Below are 19,718 nucleotides of genomic sequence, written 5' to 3'. Positions count from 1 at the left end.
GGCACCTCACCCAGCCCCCACTAGTGACAAACAAAACTGTCACATTGCCAAATGTCCCTGGGGGCAGGGGGACAAAATCACTCCAGATGAGAAACATTGGTCTATCCCAGGTCATTTTATTATTTTAATCAAGTTTGGTGTTTTATGGTGTCTAGATAAATCTCTCAAGACACAAAGGCATCACATTTAGTACGAGAGCTCCGAGTTGTTTGTGTGAGAAACCACAGACCTTTCCAAAAAAGGGGGCTTCGCTCCTTTCTTAGGACATATAAGGATGCCTGAGAACAATTTTTGACTAGGGTTAGGCAATCCCAACTTTTAGCATAAGGGGGTAAAGAAAGAGGCAAAATACAAACTGACAGTTTTGATCCATGTTTAATGAAAAAAGTTACATGAATAGAAATGGACAAAACAAAGAGATCAATTTGGGAAAATACGGTGATAGAACAAGGGGGAAAAATCATTTTAATCTTCATTTTGCTCACATATTCCTATGACTTACTACTGATCCAAAACGTCTCCTTAAATCCAAAGCAAAGTGATAGCTATAATTTCACTATGTTTTCACGGAAGCTCACCAAGGTCATGCCCAAACGATACTTTTCCATTACCCTTGTGCCCCTAGAACACACACCAGCAAGCGAAGGCAGAGATGTTGAATGTGAGGAAACGTGGTGTGAAGAAAATGCAGCCCAAAATGTTTTTTATTGCAACAGCAAGTTAGCACTGGCAAATGTGCTTTTGGCACTGAGACCTGCTTTCTTGCTCATTTTTGCATGAGAAAGCTTTTTGGATATGCGACCATTTATCCTGAGTACAATCAATCACGGAGGGATTAAATTTGACTCTGGGGAACATAAATATATACGGAGAAGTTTCTGACAGTTTAGATTTGAGCACATTTGAAATATCAAAGGCATGAAGTTTTAAAATACATAGATGGTGGGCTGCAGTGAGCATTTCGCTAGCTAGTTTCATGGCTTAACTCTGCTCTGCCCATGGTTCTTAGTGGGACCAGTTAATACTCTACTTTTATCATCTTCAACCCTGATGAACAGTTTGATCCTATCTTCCTAAATAAGAAAAAAAAAATATCCTTGGAAAAGAATTCTGATCTCTGAAAACATATAATGGGAATAGATTCCATTTAATTATCTTTAAATAAAAGATCCTTTCTCTCAGGCTAGAAGCTGGTAAGCATTAAACTCATTATAGGCATTTGCCATGTGGGTAATAAAGAGAAGCTATAATAGATTTTACTCTTATCCCTTGGAAATAAAAATCTTTCGGCCAGCGCATAGCGGGCACCAGCCTCGAAGCTCATGCTGCATAACTTCACGTTAGGATGAGCCCTGCCTCTTCTGGTACTGTATTCTGAGTTTTTCCAGTTGTTCTACACACTGAGACTGAGCCAGCTTCAGTGTCCGGTTCTCCTCCATCAGCGCCTCGTACTCCTGAGCTAGCTGGGCAGCATCCACCTTCTCCTTTTCCGCCTGATCCAGCTTGGCAATGAGCTCCTTTCTGAAGATTCAGGGGGGCATGGGAGGAAGAAGTACCAAATTTAACGCAAAATATTAAATTACATAGTCAGAGCACAATGGAAATAAAACATTCTCATTTTTACCGCCTCTGCTTGCTGCCAATAACTTATTTTTCCAGCTTCACAAGTTTGCACTAGTTGCTGTCAAGTCGATTGTAACTCACGGCAAACCCTTATGTGTCAGACTAGAACTGTGCTCTAGGGTTTTCAGCGGTTGGTTTTTCTTCAGAAGTAGATTGCCAGGCCTTTCTTCTGAAGCACCTCGGGGCAGGTTCAAACCGCCAACCTTTTGGTTAGCAGCAAAATGTCTTAACCATTTATACCACCCAAAGACTCCTCACAAGTTTTAGATTCCTTTATTTTAAGTCTAGCATCTCTACAAAAAAACAAAACCAAAACCGTTGCTGTCTAATTGATTCTGACTCAAAGTGGACCCTATAGGACAGAGTAGGACTGCCACATAGGGTTTCTAAGGAGTGGCTGGTGGATTCGAACTGCAGACCTTTTGGTTAGCAGCCGAACTTACCAGACACACCCAAAACACTACACACACGCAGAAAGCCCAAAGTTCCTTCAAGAGTCAAAAAAAAAAAACACAAAAGTGATCTTTTTAAGAGTATAACACATTATAAAAATGACAATTTAAGAAAAAAGCAGAATCTTTTCATAATTTTTATAAGATGCTGCCTATTGTCTTGTAGGTAAGAGAACTATAGTGTGTGCCCCTTACCTAATCTTCATCCTCTGAAATTCAGTTGTTATCTTCATTTTCCTACTTCTGAGCTTAACAAATCTTTACTAGGCTTCTTTGAACTAAAGAGTTCCAACCCCTTCCTTAGAGATGCTATTCTCCATGTGTTTCCCTGGTGGCGCAGTGGTTAACTGCTATGTGCTACAGCTGCTAACCAAAAGGTCCGCAGGTTGAATCCACCAGCCACTCCTTGGAAACCCTATGGGGCAGTTCTACTCTGTCCTATAGGGTTGTTATGAGCCAGAAACAACTTGACAATAGGTTTGTTTTGTTTTGTTTTTCCTAGTCCTTACATACACATTAAAGCCCTAATTAACAAAAGGTCCTTGGTTAGCAGAAGCAGTTTGCATTTGACCACTAACCAAAAGGCTGGCAGTTCGAACCCACGTAGCAGCACTGCAGAAGTTGAGATATTCCTACGTACGTGTGCTTTTATAAACTACATACATATGCTACCATACTAATATATTTTGCATATTATAAAACATATCCAAATTTAGATAACTTAAAAGGGTGAGATGGAATGCCAAATTACAGGGTGAGTGTTCAATGAACCAAAAACCAAACCCGCTGCCGTCAAGTCGATTCCAACTCATAGTGTTCAATGAGGAACAAGATATTTTCATAGTCTCAAAGTATCTCCCCACAAATTACTTATTAAGTGCAAAGGGAAAAGTGTGGAGAAGCCTGGTAAATCACCTCAAACAAGTGATCAAACCTGACGTCACAGTCATGGGATAAATAGGTATCACAGGCAGTGAGAAGAACACAGCGTTATTTCTGTGGCATTCCTGCCACAAATGCATAACTGGGATCTACTCCTGAGGAACACCAGACAATCTCGAGCTGAGGGAAATCATAGCCTCTACTCTTAACAAAGGTTAAGAGCTCTTCCGGATTTAAAGGATTGTTCGAGATTCATAGGACTGTTCTAGATTTAAAGAGACCAAAGAGAAATGACAATCACATGCAATGTGTCATCCTACACTGGGGGGAAAAAAAAGAGCTATGAAGGACATTACTGGGAAATTGAAGCAATTTGAATATGGACTGTAAATTAGATAGAGTACTGTATCCATTATCACTGCAACAATGGCTCAAACATACCAACAATCATGAAGATGGTGCAGAACCGGGCAACATTTTGTTCTATTATGCATAAGGTCGCCATGAGTTGGAGCCCACTAGATGGCAGCCACCAATGACTATATCCATGCTAAATTTCCAGATTTTAATCATTGTTACCAGGGTTAAGTGAGAGGATGTCCTCATTCTTAGAATATACTCACTGCCGTTTTTAAGTGCAGTGGGGCATGATAGTGTGTATACAGGCAGTCCCTGGGTTACGAAGGAGATCCATTCCTAATTGTGACTTTAAGTCTTTAAGTCAAATTTACAGGTAAATTGGAACAGGTGCATAAGGTTCTTATTTAGTCTTACTTTACTGCAAGAAACAGCTGGAAGCCTTCTTAGTGACTTAAAAGCTACACGTGCGGCAAGTGAAGATGATGGCGATGAAGACTTTATTGCAAGTAAGGGTTGGTTCTATCATTTCAAACTGAGGGCAAATTTATATAACATTGAAAGGTAAGTATGAGTTGTCTGTAAGTCTGATGTTCGTAACCCAGGGACTGCCTGTATATGTATAGATGTGTATATACGAATGCACATACAGAGAGAGAGAGAGCCACATGCAAGCATGGAAGTGGGGTCAGGGAAAGGAGGATAAAGCAACTGGGGAAACTTAAGAATTGGTGAATCCAGGAAAAGGATATATGGGAATTCTTCATATTATTTTTTCAACTGTCCTGTAAGTTTAAAATTGTATCCAAAAAAAATGTCATACCAGAAAAAGGATACAAAGAAAATTGGAACAAAAGTTGTAGTATTTTGTTCTGCACACAATAAATTGCCTTGCGTACCCCTTTTGGTGACCACTGAATGAAGTCAAGCAATAGGGGAAAAAAAAAAGTGCCCAGTCAAGGACAGGTAGAAGAAAACCAGAAAAGCTGATATAACAAAAAAAGCCCTTTTGGGCTCTTATTGATCTTTGGATCCTCTATGGTGTTCAGAACATAAGAGAGACAGACAGATAGCTCCAGTAAAGTGGACTCAGACTCTTGACGACCTTATAAAAGAAATGTTCCCCAGTCCTGAATCATCTTCACGGTCACCGTAAATAACAAACCAGTTCACGGCCCTGGATATAAGTAATAAGAAATCAAAGATTTTGTTTCCGGCTGTTTCTTATCAGCTGTGTGTCTCTTTTTCAGTTAAATGAGCATGTTAAGTTTCTGTTTTCTCATTTTTAAAATGGGCTAATTAATGACACTTGCTCCATCTACCACATTCTAGCCACTTACAAATATTAATTCATTCCTCAGTCATCTGTTGTAAAATTGTAGCTTGATGTACCAGAGTTTAATTATACATTGCTAATGGTTGAACATAAATATGTCTATATAAATAGGTCCTGGACAGGAAACAACGGATATTTTGACAGTTTTCGTTGAATATGTGTATAATTACTTATCAAATGCATGAAACTAATTTATTAAACTATCACTTGATTCCAGCAAGGGAGAAATTATTATTGACTTTCTCTGATGTGAGAACACTGGACTAGAGATTCCCGATGATTCCATTTAGTTGTAAAATCTGTGATTTTATGATTCACTAGCCCTACCAGTCAAAACTAATTAACAGATGACTTTGGGAGTTTTAAGCAAGTTCAGATAAGGAACTAGGAAATTAGCCATTTCCAGTACCGCCAACTCTCAGACCGGGATTTGAAAGCAAAACTCTATTCCACCTGAATTATTCGTATGACGCAGTCAATTTAAAAGAAAAAAGTAGAACAGGAAGAGATGATTCAGATGGGCGGAGGATTTCAAAGCATGTCTTTCATATACTTATAAAGGTTTTATTAAGCAATTTCTTTAAAACAGTTATATGAGGAATTTTACTAATCAACATTCGATTATTCCATTTACTCTTTAAACTAGGCTTGGGGCAAAGAGCACTAAGCATTTAATCAGAAGCTAAGGTCTTGTTTCTCGCTGTTCCTATCAGTTGTGTGACTTTTTCAGTTAAATGAGCACTTTAGGTCCTTTTCTTCTCATCTTTAAAGTGCGATAAGTAAAGATTTTTGCTGTCACATGGGCTTGTTGGGAGGCTCAAATGAGATAACTGAGGGAAAAAAACAGCTCAAATTGGTGAAATGTAAAATATAGGTTTTTTAAAGCAGAATTATTTATGATGGCCATATTTCTACAGCCAAACAGATTTTGTTCGTGTTTTTTGGCTGACCCCATAAATCCTATTTGTTTCTGAGGTAGCTTATTCTTCAATTATTCATTCAGCAAGTATTTATTGGAGGTTTTGTGTGTTGCCGTGATGCTGTGAGCTATGCTATATTTCAGATACCAGCAGGGTTACACGTGGTGGACAGGTTTCAGTGGAGCTTCCAGACTAATCAGACTAGAAAGAAAGGCCTGATGATCAATCTACTTCTGAAAATCAGCCAATGAAAACCTTACAGATCACTGATTGCTTTGGCCACGTCATCAGGAGGAATTAATTGGCAGAGAAAAGGCATTGTGTCTGGTAAACGAGAGGGCTAACGAGGGTGGGGTAGACCCTTAGTGAGATGGATTGACACAGTAACCGTTGATGATGGACTCAAATGTGAAAATGAACCCAAATCCCATTATCTTACATGGAACGCCTATCAGACATCTTGAGAAAGAAAGGATAGAACTTGTCCCCACATTACCACATATAACCTGCGAACACTTGGGGACAAATATCTCTGTTGACTATTTCTTTATGACGGTGGAGACCTGACTTCTGGAAGGCTGAGTAAATATTTAAGAAAAATATCCTTGGAACATGAAAATGACGTTTGGTTTTCAATGTTTTCTAGCCATGGAATCCTTTTTCAAAGAAAATCTTACAATGAAGTGAAGCAAATAAAACATATAATTGGACCTTCTCTAGTTGATTCTGGCACAGTCCTCTGCCCTCCTTCCCCACTATCCTTTGAGGGGCTTCTAAGCACATAGTTTAAGAACTTCTGCCTTTGGGGACTCTCCTAAAAAAACAAATGTTTCTGGCTAAATATAGAAATTTTCTATTATTAGAAATTTTAGAAAAAATCAAATGTCATGATTAAAAACAAATCAAAGCAGGGCTAATTTTAGACTAATTTTATAAATTGTGTGTGCTCCTCTTTCCCCATCCTGCTGTTCCCCTAGATGAGATGGTGCTCGCCCCTTCACCATATTATCTGTTTCAGAAAGACAAGAGAAGATAGGTCTGCATGGTGATGTTATCTCCATATAAAAACCCTCTTTAATGCTTTGTCTGAAGCCCACCAAAAGCATACAGCATTTTTTCAACTCAGTAATAAAAAGACAAATCATCCAACTTAAAATAGGTAATAGATTTGAATAGTCATTTCTCCAAAGAAGATATACAAATGGTCACACACATTGCCATCGAGTCAATTCTGACTCATAGTGACCCTATAGGACAGAGGAGAACTGCCCATAGGGTTTCCAAAGCTGTAATCTTCACAGGAGTAGACTGCTACATCTTTCTCCTGAGGAGCTGCTGGTGGGTTTGAACAGCCCGTCTTTCCGTTAGCAGCCCACTGCTTAACCACTGCACCACCAGGGCTCCTCACAAATGACTGTAAGCACTTGAAAAGATGCTCAACATCATTAGCCATCAGGGAAATGCAAATGAAGACCTCAATGTGATGCCCATCCACTTAAAAAATAAAACAGTTGCTTTGAATTGATTCCTACTCAGAACGACCCCATGTGTGTCAGGAGTAAAACTATTCTCCTCAGGGTTTTCAACGGCTGAAAAATGCCAAATAACAAGTGTTGGTGAGAATGTAGAGAAATCAGAACCCTCATACACCACTGGTGGGAATATAAAATGGTGCAGCTGCTTTGGAAAATAGGCCGGCAGTTCTTCAAATGACTTATCATAAGACCCAGCATCTTCACTCCAGGTACATGTCTAAGAGAACTGAAAGCCTCTGCTCACACAAATACGTCTACATGAATGTTTATTTCGGCGTTATTCATAAGAGTCAAAAAGAGGAAGCAGCCTAAATGTCCATCAACTGATGAATGGAAAACAAACCGTGGTATATTCGCACCATGGAAATTCAGCAATAAAAAGGAATGAAGTACCATACTGATTCAGGATCCAATATGGCTGGACACTGAAAACACTATGCTAAGTGAAAGGATCCACTCCCAGAAGACCACATTATTAAATGATTCTATTGTTATGTAATGTCCAGAACAGGCGAATCTATGGAGACAAAGAAGATTAGTGGTTGTTTAGGATTGGGAGAAAGAGGAGAGTGACAACTAAAGGGCACACGGTCTTTTTCTAGGGTGAGGAAAACGTTGCTGAAATTGATAGCGGCGATGGTTACATAATTGTGTGAATACACTGGAAACCACTGAATTGTTTAAAAAAAAAAAAATCATCGTAACGTTTTTCAGCCTGACTTTTCTCAGAGTCTGTCTCTTTGTCTGACATTCTAAGTCACTCTTCTAAGCACCTCCGCCCCTAGCACAGCATTCTGGAACAGAACAGGGCACAGGGTTTCTCCTTCGAACAAGGTAAAATACTCTCTGTGGAGCAAAGCAAATTTTATGGCTGATCAAACTGTAGTTTAACCATATACTTTAAAAAAAACTTTGTCAGGCCCATAAAACCAACAACAATACCTGTAGCTCAACCATATATACAAGACCAAATGGGCACACCAGCCCAGGAGGGCAAAGATGGGAAGGCAGGAGGGGACAGGAAAGCTGGACGAAAGGAAATGAGGAACCCAAGGTCGATAAGGGAGAGCGTTGACATGTCGTGGGGTTGACAACCGATGTCACAAAACAATATGTGTTAATTGTTTAATGAGAAACTAATTTGCTCTGTAAACCTTCACCTAAACCACAATAAAAATAATAATTTTTTAAAAGACAAATATTCTTAACCAAAAAAAAACTTTGTCAAACAATTTGGTGATTTCAAAAGCCATAAAACGTCTATATCCCACTTCCATGATTTTACAATATATACACAAAAAGCTATGTGAGCTATGTAAAAACTTCTATGGCAAAATAGTTTGTGAAAAAGGTGTGCTACACATTCCATGTTACTGTGTATGCAATCATATAAAAACACCAATTCATATACAAAAGGCCTAGAAAGAAATCTGCCAAAATGACAGCAGGAGTTCTGTAAAGGTATCAGAATTCTTGGTCATTTTTCAAAGCTTTCTATAAAGTTGTCTTTTTTTTTTTTTTTAAACAGCAGAAAGAAAAAAGTTTCAATAAAAGTAGGAAAGGGCAGCTCCTACATCATTAGCCAACAAGCAATGGTTCTTTAGATTCATCCCATGCAGTTTAGAGTCCTAGAAAATATTTTACTGCCTTTATCCATTCAACAGACATGATTTAAAATAACTGCATCAACTCTTCTTGGTGCACAGCCTCCAGGTCTCCCAAACATGATCCAGAGAGACCCCCTCTGGAGACGAGAGAGAACTTCAGCTTAGTCCAGACTTTAACCTGTGCCTAAATGATTCCCATAGAGGAAAACCCTCTTTTTAAAATACTTTAGTTAGCATCTCTCTTTGTGTCTAGCTTATACTAACCAATCACCAGAGGCAACATTATCAGTCACACGTTATGAAATGTTGAGAAAGAAAATCTCACTAGAATCACCAAAAAAAAAAAAAAGAGTTAATTTCTTGGATCAAATCCGTTTGGCCCAATTTGTCTTGGTTAAAAACAAACAAGAAAAAACTGTTGCAAAATGAATTTCTGCTCCAGTGAGGTGCTGAAGACAATGAGCACTATAAACTTTTGGAGGGCCAACCTCATTTACTTCTTAATATAAGATGTAACCACACTTCTTAATTTAAAAGTATATCTCAGTAGCACTTTATTGCTGATATGGACTCTGTCTTTTAAAAATAGACCATACAAACTACAACTAAAATAATGTGTACACAGTATATTACCCTGGTAGTGTTGTGGTTAAGAGCTTTGGCTGCTAACCAAAAGGTTGGCAGGTCAAATTCACCACCTGCTCCTTGCAAACCTTATGGGGCATTCTACTCTGTCCTATAGGAGCACTATGAGTCAGAATTGACTCAGTGGCAACGGGTCTAGCTGCTTTTTTTTTTCTTTTTTTGGTATAACCAGCCACTCTAAATAACCCTCACCACATTGATCATCTACCGTATGAACAGTTCAAAGACAGGTGTTTCAGATACAAAGCAATGTTAAAGGGTATCCATGTCTGTGAGAAGTATATGCAGTCAGAAAGATAGGACGTGAACTTAAAAAGATACCAGTGGATATTTCTTTGATCAGGAGAAAAGTTGATCACTGTGGGATGGTTGAGACGGGGAATTGAGCTAAGCCTCCTTAAGGAAGGGTAGCATTTGGACACGTACAGAGGAAGAATTGTGTGTCCTAGGCCTAGAGCTTGGTATAAGGACTGAGGCTGGAGGGTCTTCTCTGTGCCCTGGGAAACTATAGGTCAGTATAGCTGAAGGCAAAGGATGAGACAAGCAAGTTCTACAGACAAACAAGGCCATCCTGGTATAACCTATTGCGGTCGAGTTGATTCTGACTTCTAGTGACCCCAAAGGATAGAGTAGAACTGCCCCATAAAGTTTCCTAGGCTGTCATCTTTACAGAAGCAGACTGCCACATCTTTCCTTCCATGGAGCAGCTGGTGGGTTCAAACTTTCGGTTAGCAGCCAAGCACTTGACCACTGCACCACCAGAGCTCCGTATACTGGGATGGGTCTTGAAATCTAGACCAAGAACTGGGTGTCATTTTTTTTTTTTAATTGTACTTGAGATGCAGGTTTACAGAACTAGTTTCTCATTAAACAGTTAGTACACATATTGTTTTATGACATTGGTTAACAACCCACAACATGTCAACACTCTCCTTTCTCAGCCTTGGGCTCCCTATTACCAGCTTTCCTGTTCCCTCCTGCCTTCTAGTCCTTGCCCCTGGGCTGGTGTGCTCCTTTTGTTTCATTCTGTTTTATGGGCCTGTCTAATCTTGGCTGAAGGGTGAAACTCAGGAGTGACTTCATTACTGAACTGAAAGGGTGTCTGGGTCCATACTCTCAGGGTTTCTCAAGTCTGGTCTTTCTTTTTGAGTTAGAATTTTGTTCTACATTTTCCTCCAGCTCTGTCCGGGACCCTCTATTGTGATCCCTGTCAGAACAGTCAGTGGTGGTAGCCAGGCACCATCTAGCTGTACTGGACTCAGTTTGGTGGAGGCCGTGGAGAACTGGGTGTCATTTCATATCAACAAGAAACCCTTATATCAAAGGGAGGTTAGTTAGAATATTGCATCAACCAAACTTGAGGTAATAAGGGACAAAACGCAAATGGTAGAAGTGGGAAGGGAGAAAAGGGAACTTGAGAGATTTCAAGGAAAAACAAAAGGATGTGGCCTTTGCCTCATATCCAGCCAACTATTTGTGGAGAAAAGAAACAGAGATAATATCAAAGGTTCCAGAAAAGTCTAAAGTGTAGACAGATTTGGAGAGAAAATAGGGTGGGTTCTGCAAAAACATACATAGGTGTATGAGTAACATCTACGTTAAGTAGGGCGTCTGGCCCCCTTGGTGGTTCCAACAGCTTGAGTAAAGTATTTCCACTAGCAGGCCAGCCTCCTCACCTCTAGCCATTGACCCTGCCTTTTCTTATCTTGGAGACCTGGTGGTGCAGTGGTTAAGCTTTTGGCTGCTGACGAAAAGGTCAGCAGTTCAAATCTACCAGACGCTCCTTGGAAACCCTGTGGGCAGTTTTGCTGTGTTAAAAAGTTAAAGAATCACAGGATGTCTGGATTATGGATCACTCACTGAACAAAAATTTATTCAGCATCTACAGGCCACCTACTGTGCTGCACTCCACAAATAGGATGGTGAGCAACATGTGACCATCTCTTTTTTTCTGGCACTTACCACTTACTAACCTGTTGCTGTCAAGTCAATTCGGACTCACGGCTACCTCATGTGTGTCAGAGTAGAACTGTGCTCCATTGGGTTTTCAATGATTTTTCAGAAGTAGATCACCAAGTCTTTCCTACGAGGTGCCTCTGGGTAGACTCAAACCTCCAGCCTTTCAGTTAACAGCTAAGCATGTTAACCCTCGCCACCCAGGGACTACATACCACCACTTAGTCAAAACCAAAACCAAACCTGTTGCCATGGAGGCAATTCCGACTGGTAGCCACTCTATCGGACAGAGTAGAACTGCCCCACAGGGTTTCCAAGGAGTGGCTGGTGGATTCCAACTCCTGACCTTTTGGTTAGCAGCCGAGCTCTTAACCACGGCGCCACTTAGTAGGAGCTACAATGATTAATCAAATGACCTCTGTAACAAATGTGTACGTACAAGCTCTAACCAGCTCTATGAAGGAAAGGTATCTGATGCTTAGAAAGTATAAAAAAAGGTGGGGTCATCGGGGTAGACACCAGCAGAATGGAGTACAACTAAAAAGGAGGCAAATTCTGCCGTAAGAGAATTACTAGAGCTGTACAATTCCTTACAGCAGAGCTGTAATGGCAGTAGAAGCTCTGAAGATAAAAAAACTTACACGAACTTCAAAATGCAGCCAGTCAACTAACACATTACAGGATTCCAAAGCGCCCTCCGGCGGGCTTCTTCACTGGGGTGGGAGCTCCATCGCTTAACTAATTAAAATTCACCCAAGCCAAAGCACTCTGGGACCCCTAGGCACATTCGCAGGAAACACAGTGTGGCTCTGAGTGGTGTCTGAACATTTTTAATTCCCTAAACTGAAAATTCTTATTTTAAAAATGGAGTTTTGAGCAGAAAGTACTCATGCCCCCTCCCCCTTCACCCCCTCCCCATCATCCCATCAGCCCCTTTCCCATCCCCCCTTCTCATCCCCCCTCCTCCTCCCCCATCTCCCCTTTCCATCACCCCCTCCCCATCATCCCATCAGCCCCTTTCCCATCCCCCCTTCTCCATCCCCCACCACCCCCTCCCCATCACCCCCAGTCCAGCAGCAGCAGGCAGTGCTCAGGCTGAGGACAGAGCGCTCAGGGGAAAGTACTCACTTCCTCTCCTCCAGTAGGGCGATCTCCTTTTTGACCTCATGGTATTCTTCGGCGAGCTGGCAGTGCTGCCTGAACACCTGCATGGATTCCGGGGACTCGTGACAAGGCGGCAGCGGCTTCACAGACGACAGCAAGGAGAAATCAGTGCGCTGCTTTGCGGCAGAACCCAAGACCAGTCCTTTTCCGCCCTCCATGTTCTTTAGGGAAGCCCCGGTGGGGCAGTGGTTAAGAGCTCGGTTGCTAACCAAAAGGTCGGCAGTTCAAATCTTCTTGGAAACGCTATGGGGCAGCTCTACTCTGTCTTATAGGGTCGCTAGGAGTCAGAGCCAAGTCCAGGGCAATGGGTTTGATTTGGAGTATTTTCCTTAGAAGGGAGTTTTTTTTTTGTATGAGACTAACATTAACAACCAACATTGGACAGATTCTCGCTGACTCTGCCAGTATGGGAGCCCTAGTGGGGCAGTGGTTAAGATCTCAGACTGCTAACCAAAGGTCTGCAGTTGGAACCACCAGGGCTAAAGATGTGGCAGTCTGCTTATGTAAGGATTTACAGCCTTGGAAACCCCATGAGGCAGTTCTCCTCTGTCTTGGAGGGTCGCTAAGAGTCAGAATGGACTGGATAGCAGCAGAGTTCTTTTTCCTTTGTTTGTTTTCTTTCTGAAAGACCAAACCCCAGATAAAGCCATGCTTGCTACAGGCGAGGCAGGAGAAAGCACAGATCCATGTCGTTCCTCTTCTCTCCTTGAGAGCAACACACCAGCAATGCTAAACTTTCTGGTGAGAACATGGTGAAAATTCTACTTCTATAAAATTTTTTTAAAAGACCCAGTTTCCCCTGACCTCATAATTCTACTTCTAGTTAAACCAGTTGTCCTCGATTTGGTTCCAACTCATGGCGACCCCGTGTGTATCGGAGTAGAACTGTGCTGCATGGATTTTCAATAGCTGATTTTTGGGAAGCAGATCATCAGGACTGTTTTTTTTTTTTTTGAGGCACCTCTGAGTGAATTTAAACCTACAACCTTTGGCTAATAGCCAAATCCATAAACATTTGCAGCACTCACGGACTCCAATTTCTAGTTAACAACACGTTATTAAAACCATTACTTTTAGGAACACTAGTTAATAGCTTTTTAGAGAGTTTTTTGAGCACCCTTTCCAATTATTTATAGAAAACCTTTATATAAAATCTGAGAAATATGAATTCATTGTTAAAAAGACACTTCAAGTACTGATAGAATGTGGGATTGCCACCAAGGTCACAAAACAATTTGTGCATAAATTTTTGAATGAGAGACTAATTCACACTGTATACTTTTACCTAGCACAATTAAAAAAAAAAAAAAGACTCTCCAGCCTAACTTTCTTTGCAAAAGCCTATACATGTAACCTATATGTTTGATTAGGTCACACCCTCACCCAACTTTATAATAATAAATGGAAAACTAATGAATTTCTTACTCTTTGCTCTCTCTTCTCTTTACATTCCCCAAGAACACAGGTTTCTTTGTGTGCCATATTTAGCAATCCACCAAGGCCGTAATAAAAATTTTATGAAGTTTGTTGTCAGACTGATACATAGGATAACCTTTTCTGCTTATTATATTATGAGGCCTTTTAGTAGAGATCTTCTAAAGGAAAGGAAATTCCAGGTGGATTTGGTTAAAATTTACCTACATGTGGGACACTGGTCATATCCTGATGGAAATTTCCTAGGCTTAAAATTCATGGAAAAACCTAACAACAATCATGTCACATAACATCTTTCCCTCCTTCCTCCTGAACGCATTCACAGCGTAAGCTCAGACCACTGGAACCATTGTCTCCTTCTCTATAGAGATAAGCTGAAAAGCAGCACACAGGTATTACAATATGACTAACCCCAGGAGATAAAGCTGTTGCTAAAGGAACTCAGAACCCCTGGCTCCTCCAGTCCAGATCCTAGAACTCACTAACCCCTCCCCTCATCAATTTTCACCTGTTACACTGGCACATGACCAGGTATAATCGTTACGGGCAATGAAATTGAGCGCCCTCGCCAAGCTGCCATTAGATCATCTCTGCCCCATTAAAGGGTTTGCATCCTGGAGGGTTCCAAGACCCTCTGTATCCTAGTGCCTATCCTTAGGAAAACCACATGTGTTATTCTCAGTTCAAATAAGAGTTTAGTCCATAACTTGCCACGTGTAGGTATCTGAACCAGTAATTCAACACAGTTCCTATAAGACAGTCAAAATGTTCTAGGATTTCTGTGTACAGGATTTCTCGTAACACTACTGCATGCTTAAGAGAATATAAGAGACAGCAGCCAAGATAAAAATGTCTTCTACTACTATAATTAAAAAACTGAACTTTACATATATGTTTTTCAAAACAAAAGAGACCCCTTTTTTCTCCTAGCTTGCCACCCCGCAAATCTTTTAAATTAAGTGAGACATTTGTATTTGTTTGTTTGCCCTTTTTTAATTGGCACATCTTAATTTTGGGAATATCTAAAATTATTATTATGTATAGGCAGCATAGGTGTTCCTGGGGGCCACAGACTATTAAACACCAGCCTGCTAACTGAAAGGTTAGTGGTTCAAACTCATTTCTGAGGTGTTTTGGAAGTAAGGCCTGGCAATCGGCTTCCCCAAGATCAGAGCCTTGAAAATCCTATGGAGCAGTTCTACTCTGCACACACGGGGTCACCGTAAGTCAGAAGTGACTTGACAGCAGCTAACAACATAGGTAGCATGTTCGTGCTGCAAAGGGTTCACAAGGGTAGGCTGTATTTCAGGATGTACCCAACACCCTCATATGCTCTTAGCAGGATGATCATGCTATTTACACATAATAATATTTTCAATATAGTTCCCACAGTTAAGAAATGCTGGTTAATACAGACCAAACCAAAAAGATTTAGAACCCAGGTAGTAAAATGGGTCAGATGTCACCTTAGCGTTAGCTCCCGCAAGCTCCACCTTCACCCCGACCTAACAGATAACTCAGCACCTCTTCAAGTTTCCCCAGTTTGCACAGATGCATCAAAGAGCAGCACGGATTTCGTCTTACAGCAAGAGGTCACGGAGGCAAGTTATATTGCACCAGCCATCACAGCATTGTAAAATGATCTCGTTAGATCTGTCCAAGTCCTTCTTCTAAGCCTTGCTACCAGGGTCCCTAACTAAGCCTCCTTCCATCTGCACCCAACCTTGCCCCACCTTCCGCTTCTCACACTTCTCCTGTAAGAACATCACTTTTCTCCCCCCTTTACAACCCTGAGCCATTCACGGCTAATCCAAACTGTCTGTAAGCAAATCAAAGTGGCCTCTGGGCATCAGGAGCCACCATCCTTAGCAGTGATTGGCATGTTCAATGGACATTCACTCTAGCCCAGGAAATGCATCAAAGAATTTGTTTTAAACACATAATTCTCGTCCCAACAGGAATTCTGGGGAATAAAAATATGAAGATATTTGGATTTTATATTCAACATGAAAAATGGAGCTACAGATTAATGAAACATGTTGTTCTAAAAGACACAGGGATCACCTTCATTACTTAATGAATTAATAGGTGTTTGTGAGTCCATGGGAGCCCCTGGGGGATGCGAATGGTTAAGCGCTCAGCTACTAACCAAAAGGTTGGCGGGTCGAACCCACATAGAGGTGCCTTAGAAGAAAGGCCTGGTGATCTGTTTCTGAAAGGTCAAAACCATGAAAACTCAACGGAGTGTAGTTCTACTCTGAAACACCTGGGGTCTCCATGAGATGGAATGGACTCTGCATTAACTGGTACTGTTATTGGTGAGGACATGTATTGTCACAAGGTCCTCACTGAGGGAGACTCTGGCTTATTTTCTTGTTACCCCTCAAAATAACAGAAATAACACATGCTCAACGGTTTCCAGTGAATAAACTATTTTGCCTGAGGAAATAAATTCCTAAAATTCAAGCACAAGTATCAAGTTTCCACTTTAAAAATGGAGCTCCCGCTAGGCTGAAGGAATCTGATATTTAAAACACCGGCACTTATGAATTAATTAGCTGTAAACAGATCTGAGATTGTTTTAACACATGTTCAAATTAAAAACTAAAAAACCAACTTAAAAAGAACGCTTGCCATAACCAGATGAAAAACATCTATTAACTTCTTGGAATAAGAGTAACACTAATTCACATGTCCTTGGCTTGGTTGTGACTACTCTTGGTAGAGAGATTTTTGTAGTTATAATCTCCAAACTGGTAGTGAATGTTTTTCACATCAGAAGGAGGAAATTTCCTTGTTATTTTCTCCATAATTCCATGGCATACTCTCACACTTTATATGTATTTATTATTCCCCCCTTGCTTAGCTGTTGTTGTTTCGTGCTGCTGAGTTGATTTCGACTCATAGCGACCTACATGACAAAGTAGGACTGCCCCATAGCCTGTCATCTTTATGGGAGCAGATCATCAGGTCTTTTCTCCCACAAAGCCACTGGTGGGTTTGAACCGCTGACTTTTTGGTTAGCAGCCGAGCGCTTTAACCATTGTACCACCAAGATGACATATCGCACTCCAAAGAAAAGGAATCCTAAGATATTTAATGTGAACATAAAAAGTTAGATATTCTCAATGCGGAGCCCAAGGAGTACACATGGTTAATGCACTAGGCTGTTACGCAAAAGGTTAGAGGTTCAACTCCACCCAGGGGTACCTGGGAAGAAAGGCCTAGCAATCTACTTCCAAAAAACCAGCTACGGAAAACCCTATGGAGCACAGTTCTACTCTGACACACATGGGGTGGCCATGAGTTGGAATCGACCGATGGCAACTGGTTTTTCCCAGAAACTTTCCCATGTGTGGAATATGATGGTATCTGGGCACCTAAACTACACAGAGTTCTAAGAAGGTTAAATTAAGACATTCTCCTAACAGACCCTCAAGCCAACTTAGAAACACATTTTCCAAGACACAGTTTGGGACTTGGGTGAGGTCAGAGCCCAGGAGGGGGCACTTCCTCCACACCCCCTTTCTCCATCTCCGCCTCCCCCTACTGCCTGAGAGTGGGGTTTGCGAGGACTTTAAATTACAGGGCACCGCGAGTGGCCACTACTATCTCTGGTATCCACCCCAATCATCGGGACAGATTTAACAAGATGAAGTAAGAGAGAAACCGCAGGGTCCTGTTCCAAGAATGCTGGATTGAGCCGCTCCATACCACCTCCGCTCTCCGCAGGCCATCGGATCATAGCAAGCTCCTCCCCAAATGGACTCGTTTCTCTGGAAGGAGCCCCGTGGGAAAGGGCTGAGCCAAGCGTCCCTCAGCAAGGGACAGAGCCGGCTTAAGCATTTCCTTTTCTGCTTGGCTTCTTCAAATACTACTAGCTTCATCCACTTCAAAAATGAAAGAATTTAATTTTCCTATCCTAGCTCCCACACAGAAGATATATTTAGGAAACCTAAACATGCAACGGTCACTGACAAAGTTTTATGTTTACTCTTTGATTCCTGGCGTAAATTACCTTTATTTGGGGGGGGGGGGGGTGAGGCTGATGGTGTCCAGTTTAAATTTATTTTGCCTTTTAATGTCTTAAGATTAACAAACCCTGAGAGGAAAACAGTCCACGCTAATTCCAATACATTCAAAACTGTTATCTTAAAATTCTAAATATTTTGTTAAAATATTTGAAAAACTGACATTTCTATAGTATCTCAATGGTGGCCAAAGTCTGCACGAGAAGTTATACTGCATACTTTGTGCATTATGCAACACTGGAGTAAAGTATATTTAAGTCATTTCTAGTGACTTACGAGTCCCTGGACCGTACAAACACTTCAAGTGCTTGGCTACAAAACTGAAAGGTTGGTGGTTCAAATCCACCCAGTGGCACATCAGTACTTCTGAAAGATCACAACCCATTGAAAACCCTATGGGGCACGATTCTACTCTGAAACACATGGGGTCGCCACATTAGTTGCACCGGACAACAACAACTGGTTTGCATTTCTAGGAGTTTCATTTTGGTATAAAAGGAGAAGATAACTCAAGTTCCTCTCAAACTTTCCCAACAACACATACCTTAATGACCACCCCAAATGGGCTTCTCAAAAAAAATTAAAGGTACTATCACAAAGCCCCAAGTTATGTGCATAAACACAGGTTTTCTGTGTGGTCGCAACAGCCAAAGAGTGAGTATAAGAAACTTTTCAAAATGTATGTGAGAGAGAGAGAAAATGGCAAACGTTTTCAGTGTTTTGGATGAGACTATCACATTCCCGGATGTCACAGATTAGAGTAGCAGAATCCTGAAATGCTAAGACTTCTTCCTTTTCTACCATTTTCATTTCCCAGACAACAGGTGAGACGCTGATGCAGGACCTAAAAGAAGTGTCTGGGGAGGCTCTCGGATAACAAGCTTGGTGACCACAACTGAAGCTGCGAAAGTGTTTATTTGTGGAGGTGACAACTGTTTCTGGACTTACCAGACTCTGTCTGAGAAAGTTCAGTGTGTACCACAAAGACACCTGTCACTGTCATCTCAGCTTAGATGGGAGGACTTCAGGAGGCATTGAAGCCACTGCTCAATTTGGTTCAAAAAAAAAAAAAAAAAATGGCCATATTGTTTTCCAAGTACTTCAGCTTTATGAAGAGAAGAGGGTATCAGAACCTGTATTCTGAGACCAAAAATCCAAAATGTTGTTTCTTTTGTTTCATTTTAAACATGCAAAGGTAAATTACTCATTATTAAATATGTCTTTCAATAAATGATGTCACTGGGGAAGGAAATTAACATTTAATTGAGCAATTTTCTTGCCAAGCACTGTGCTAGGTCCGGAGTCCCTGGTGGCACAATCAGTTAAACACTCAACTACTAACTGAAAGGTTGGTGGTTCAAACCCACCCAGAGGCACTTTGGAAGAAAGGTCTAGTGATCTACTTCCTAAGGGTCATAGCCTTGAAAACCGTCGGAAGTGCAGTTCTACTCTGCACACGTGGGGTTGCTGAGAATCAGAATTGATTTGACGGGAGCTGGTTTCGGTTTTTGGTTTGCTGCTAGATCTTCTCACTATCACATTTAACTTCCACAGCTGTCCTTTGAGATAGGTGTTGTTATCTCCACTTTACAGCTGAGGAAAGTAAGGCTTAGAGGGCCAGGAAAAATGAGGGAAGCCCTCAATGGGATAGATTCACACAAAAGCCTCAACAACGGGTTCAAAGATATCAAAGATCATGGAGATGGCAGGACCAGGCAGCCTTTCATTCTTTTACACAGAAGGTCATTGTCTTAGTTATCTAGTGCTGTTATAAGA

At 41.1% G+C, this 19,718-nt stretch overlaps 1 protein-coding gene across 2 annotated transcripts in view; it reads right to left on the bottom strand.

The window, feature by feature from the left end:
- Positions 1 to 319: 319 nt before the first annotated feature.
- Positions 320 to 19,718, bottom strand: part of MAP3K7CL (MAP3K7 C-terminal like) — a 41,305-nt gene continuing 21,906 nt past the window's right edge. Inside the window, exons 4-5 of one of the 2 annotated variants that reach the window (XM_023548484.2) lie at positions 12,442 to 12,557; positions 320 to 1,521 (exon numbers count right to left, since the gene is read on the bottom strand). In XM_023548484.2, coding sequence (XP_023404252.1) covers positions 1,341 to 1,521; positions 12,442 to 12,557 — 297 coding nt within the window. In that variant the 3' untranslated portion in view covers positions 320 to 1,340. The remainder of the gene's footprint in view (positions 1,522 to 12,441; positions 12,558 to 19,718) is intronic. The other variant, XM_010590329.3, reaches the window with a different exon arrangement.

Source organism: Loxodonta africana, chromosome 20 (genome assembly GCF_030014295.1).
Source record: "Loxodonta africana isolate mLoxAfr1 chromosome 20, mLoxAfr1.hap2, whole genome shotgun sequence".
Lineage (NCBI taxonomy): Eukaryota > Metazoa > Chordata > Mammalia > Proboscidea > Elephantidae > Loxodonta > Loxodonta africana.
The sequence above is the reverse complement of the archived record's forward strand: the minus strand, read 5'-3'. Positions and strand labels throughout refer to the sequence as shown.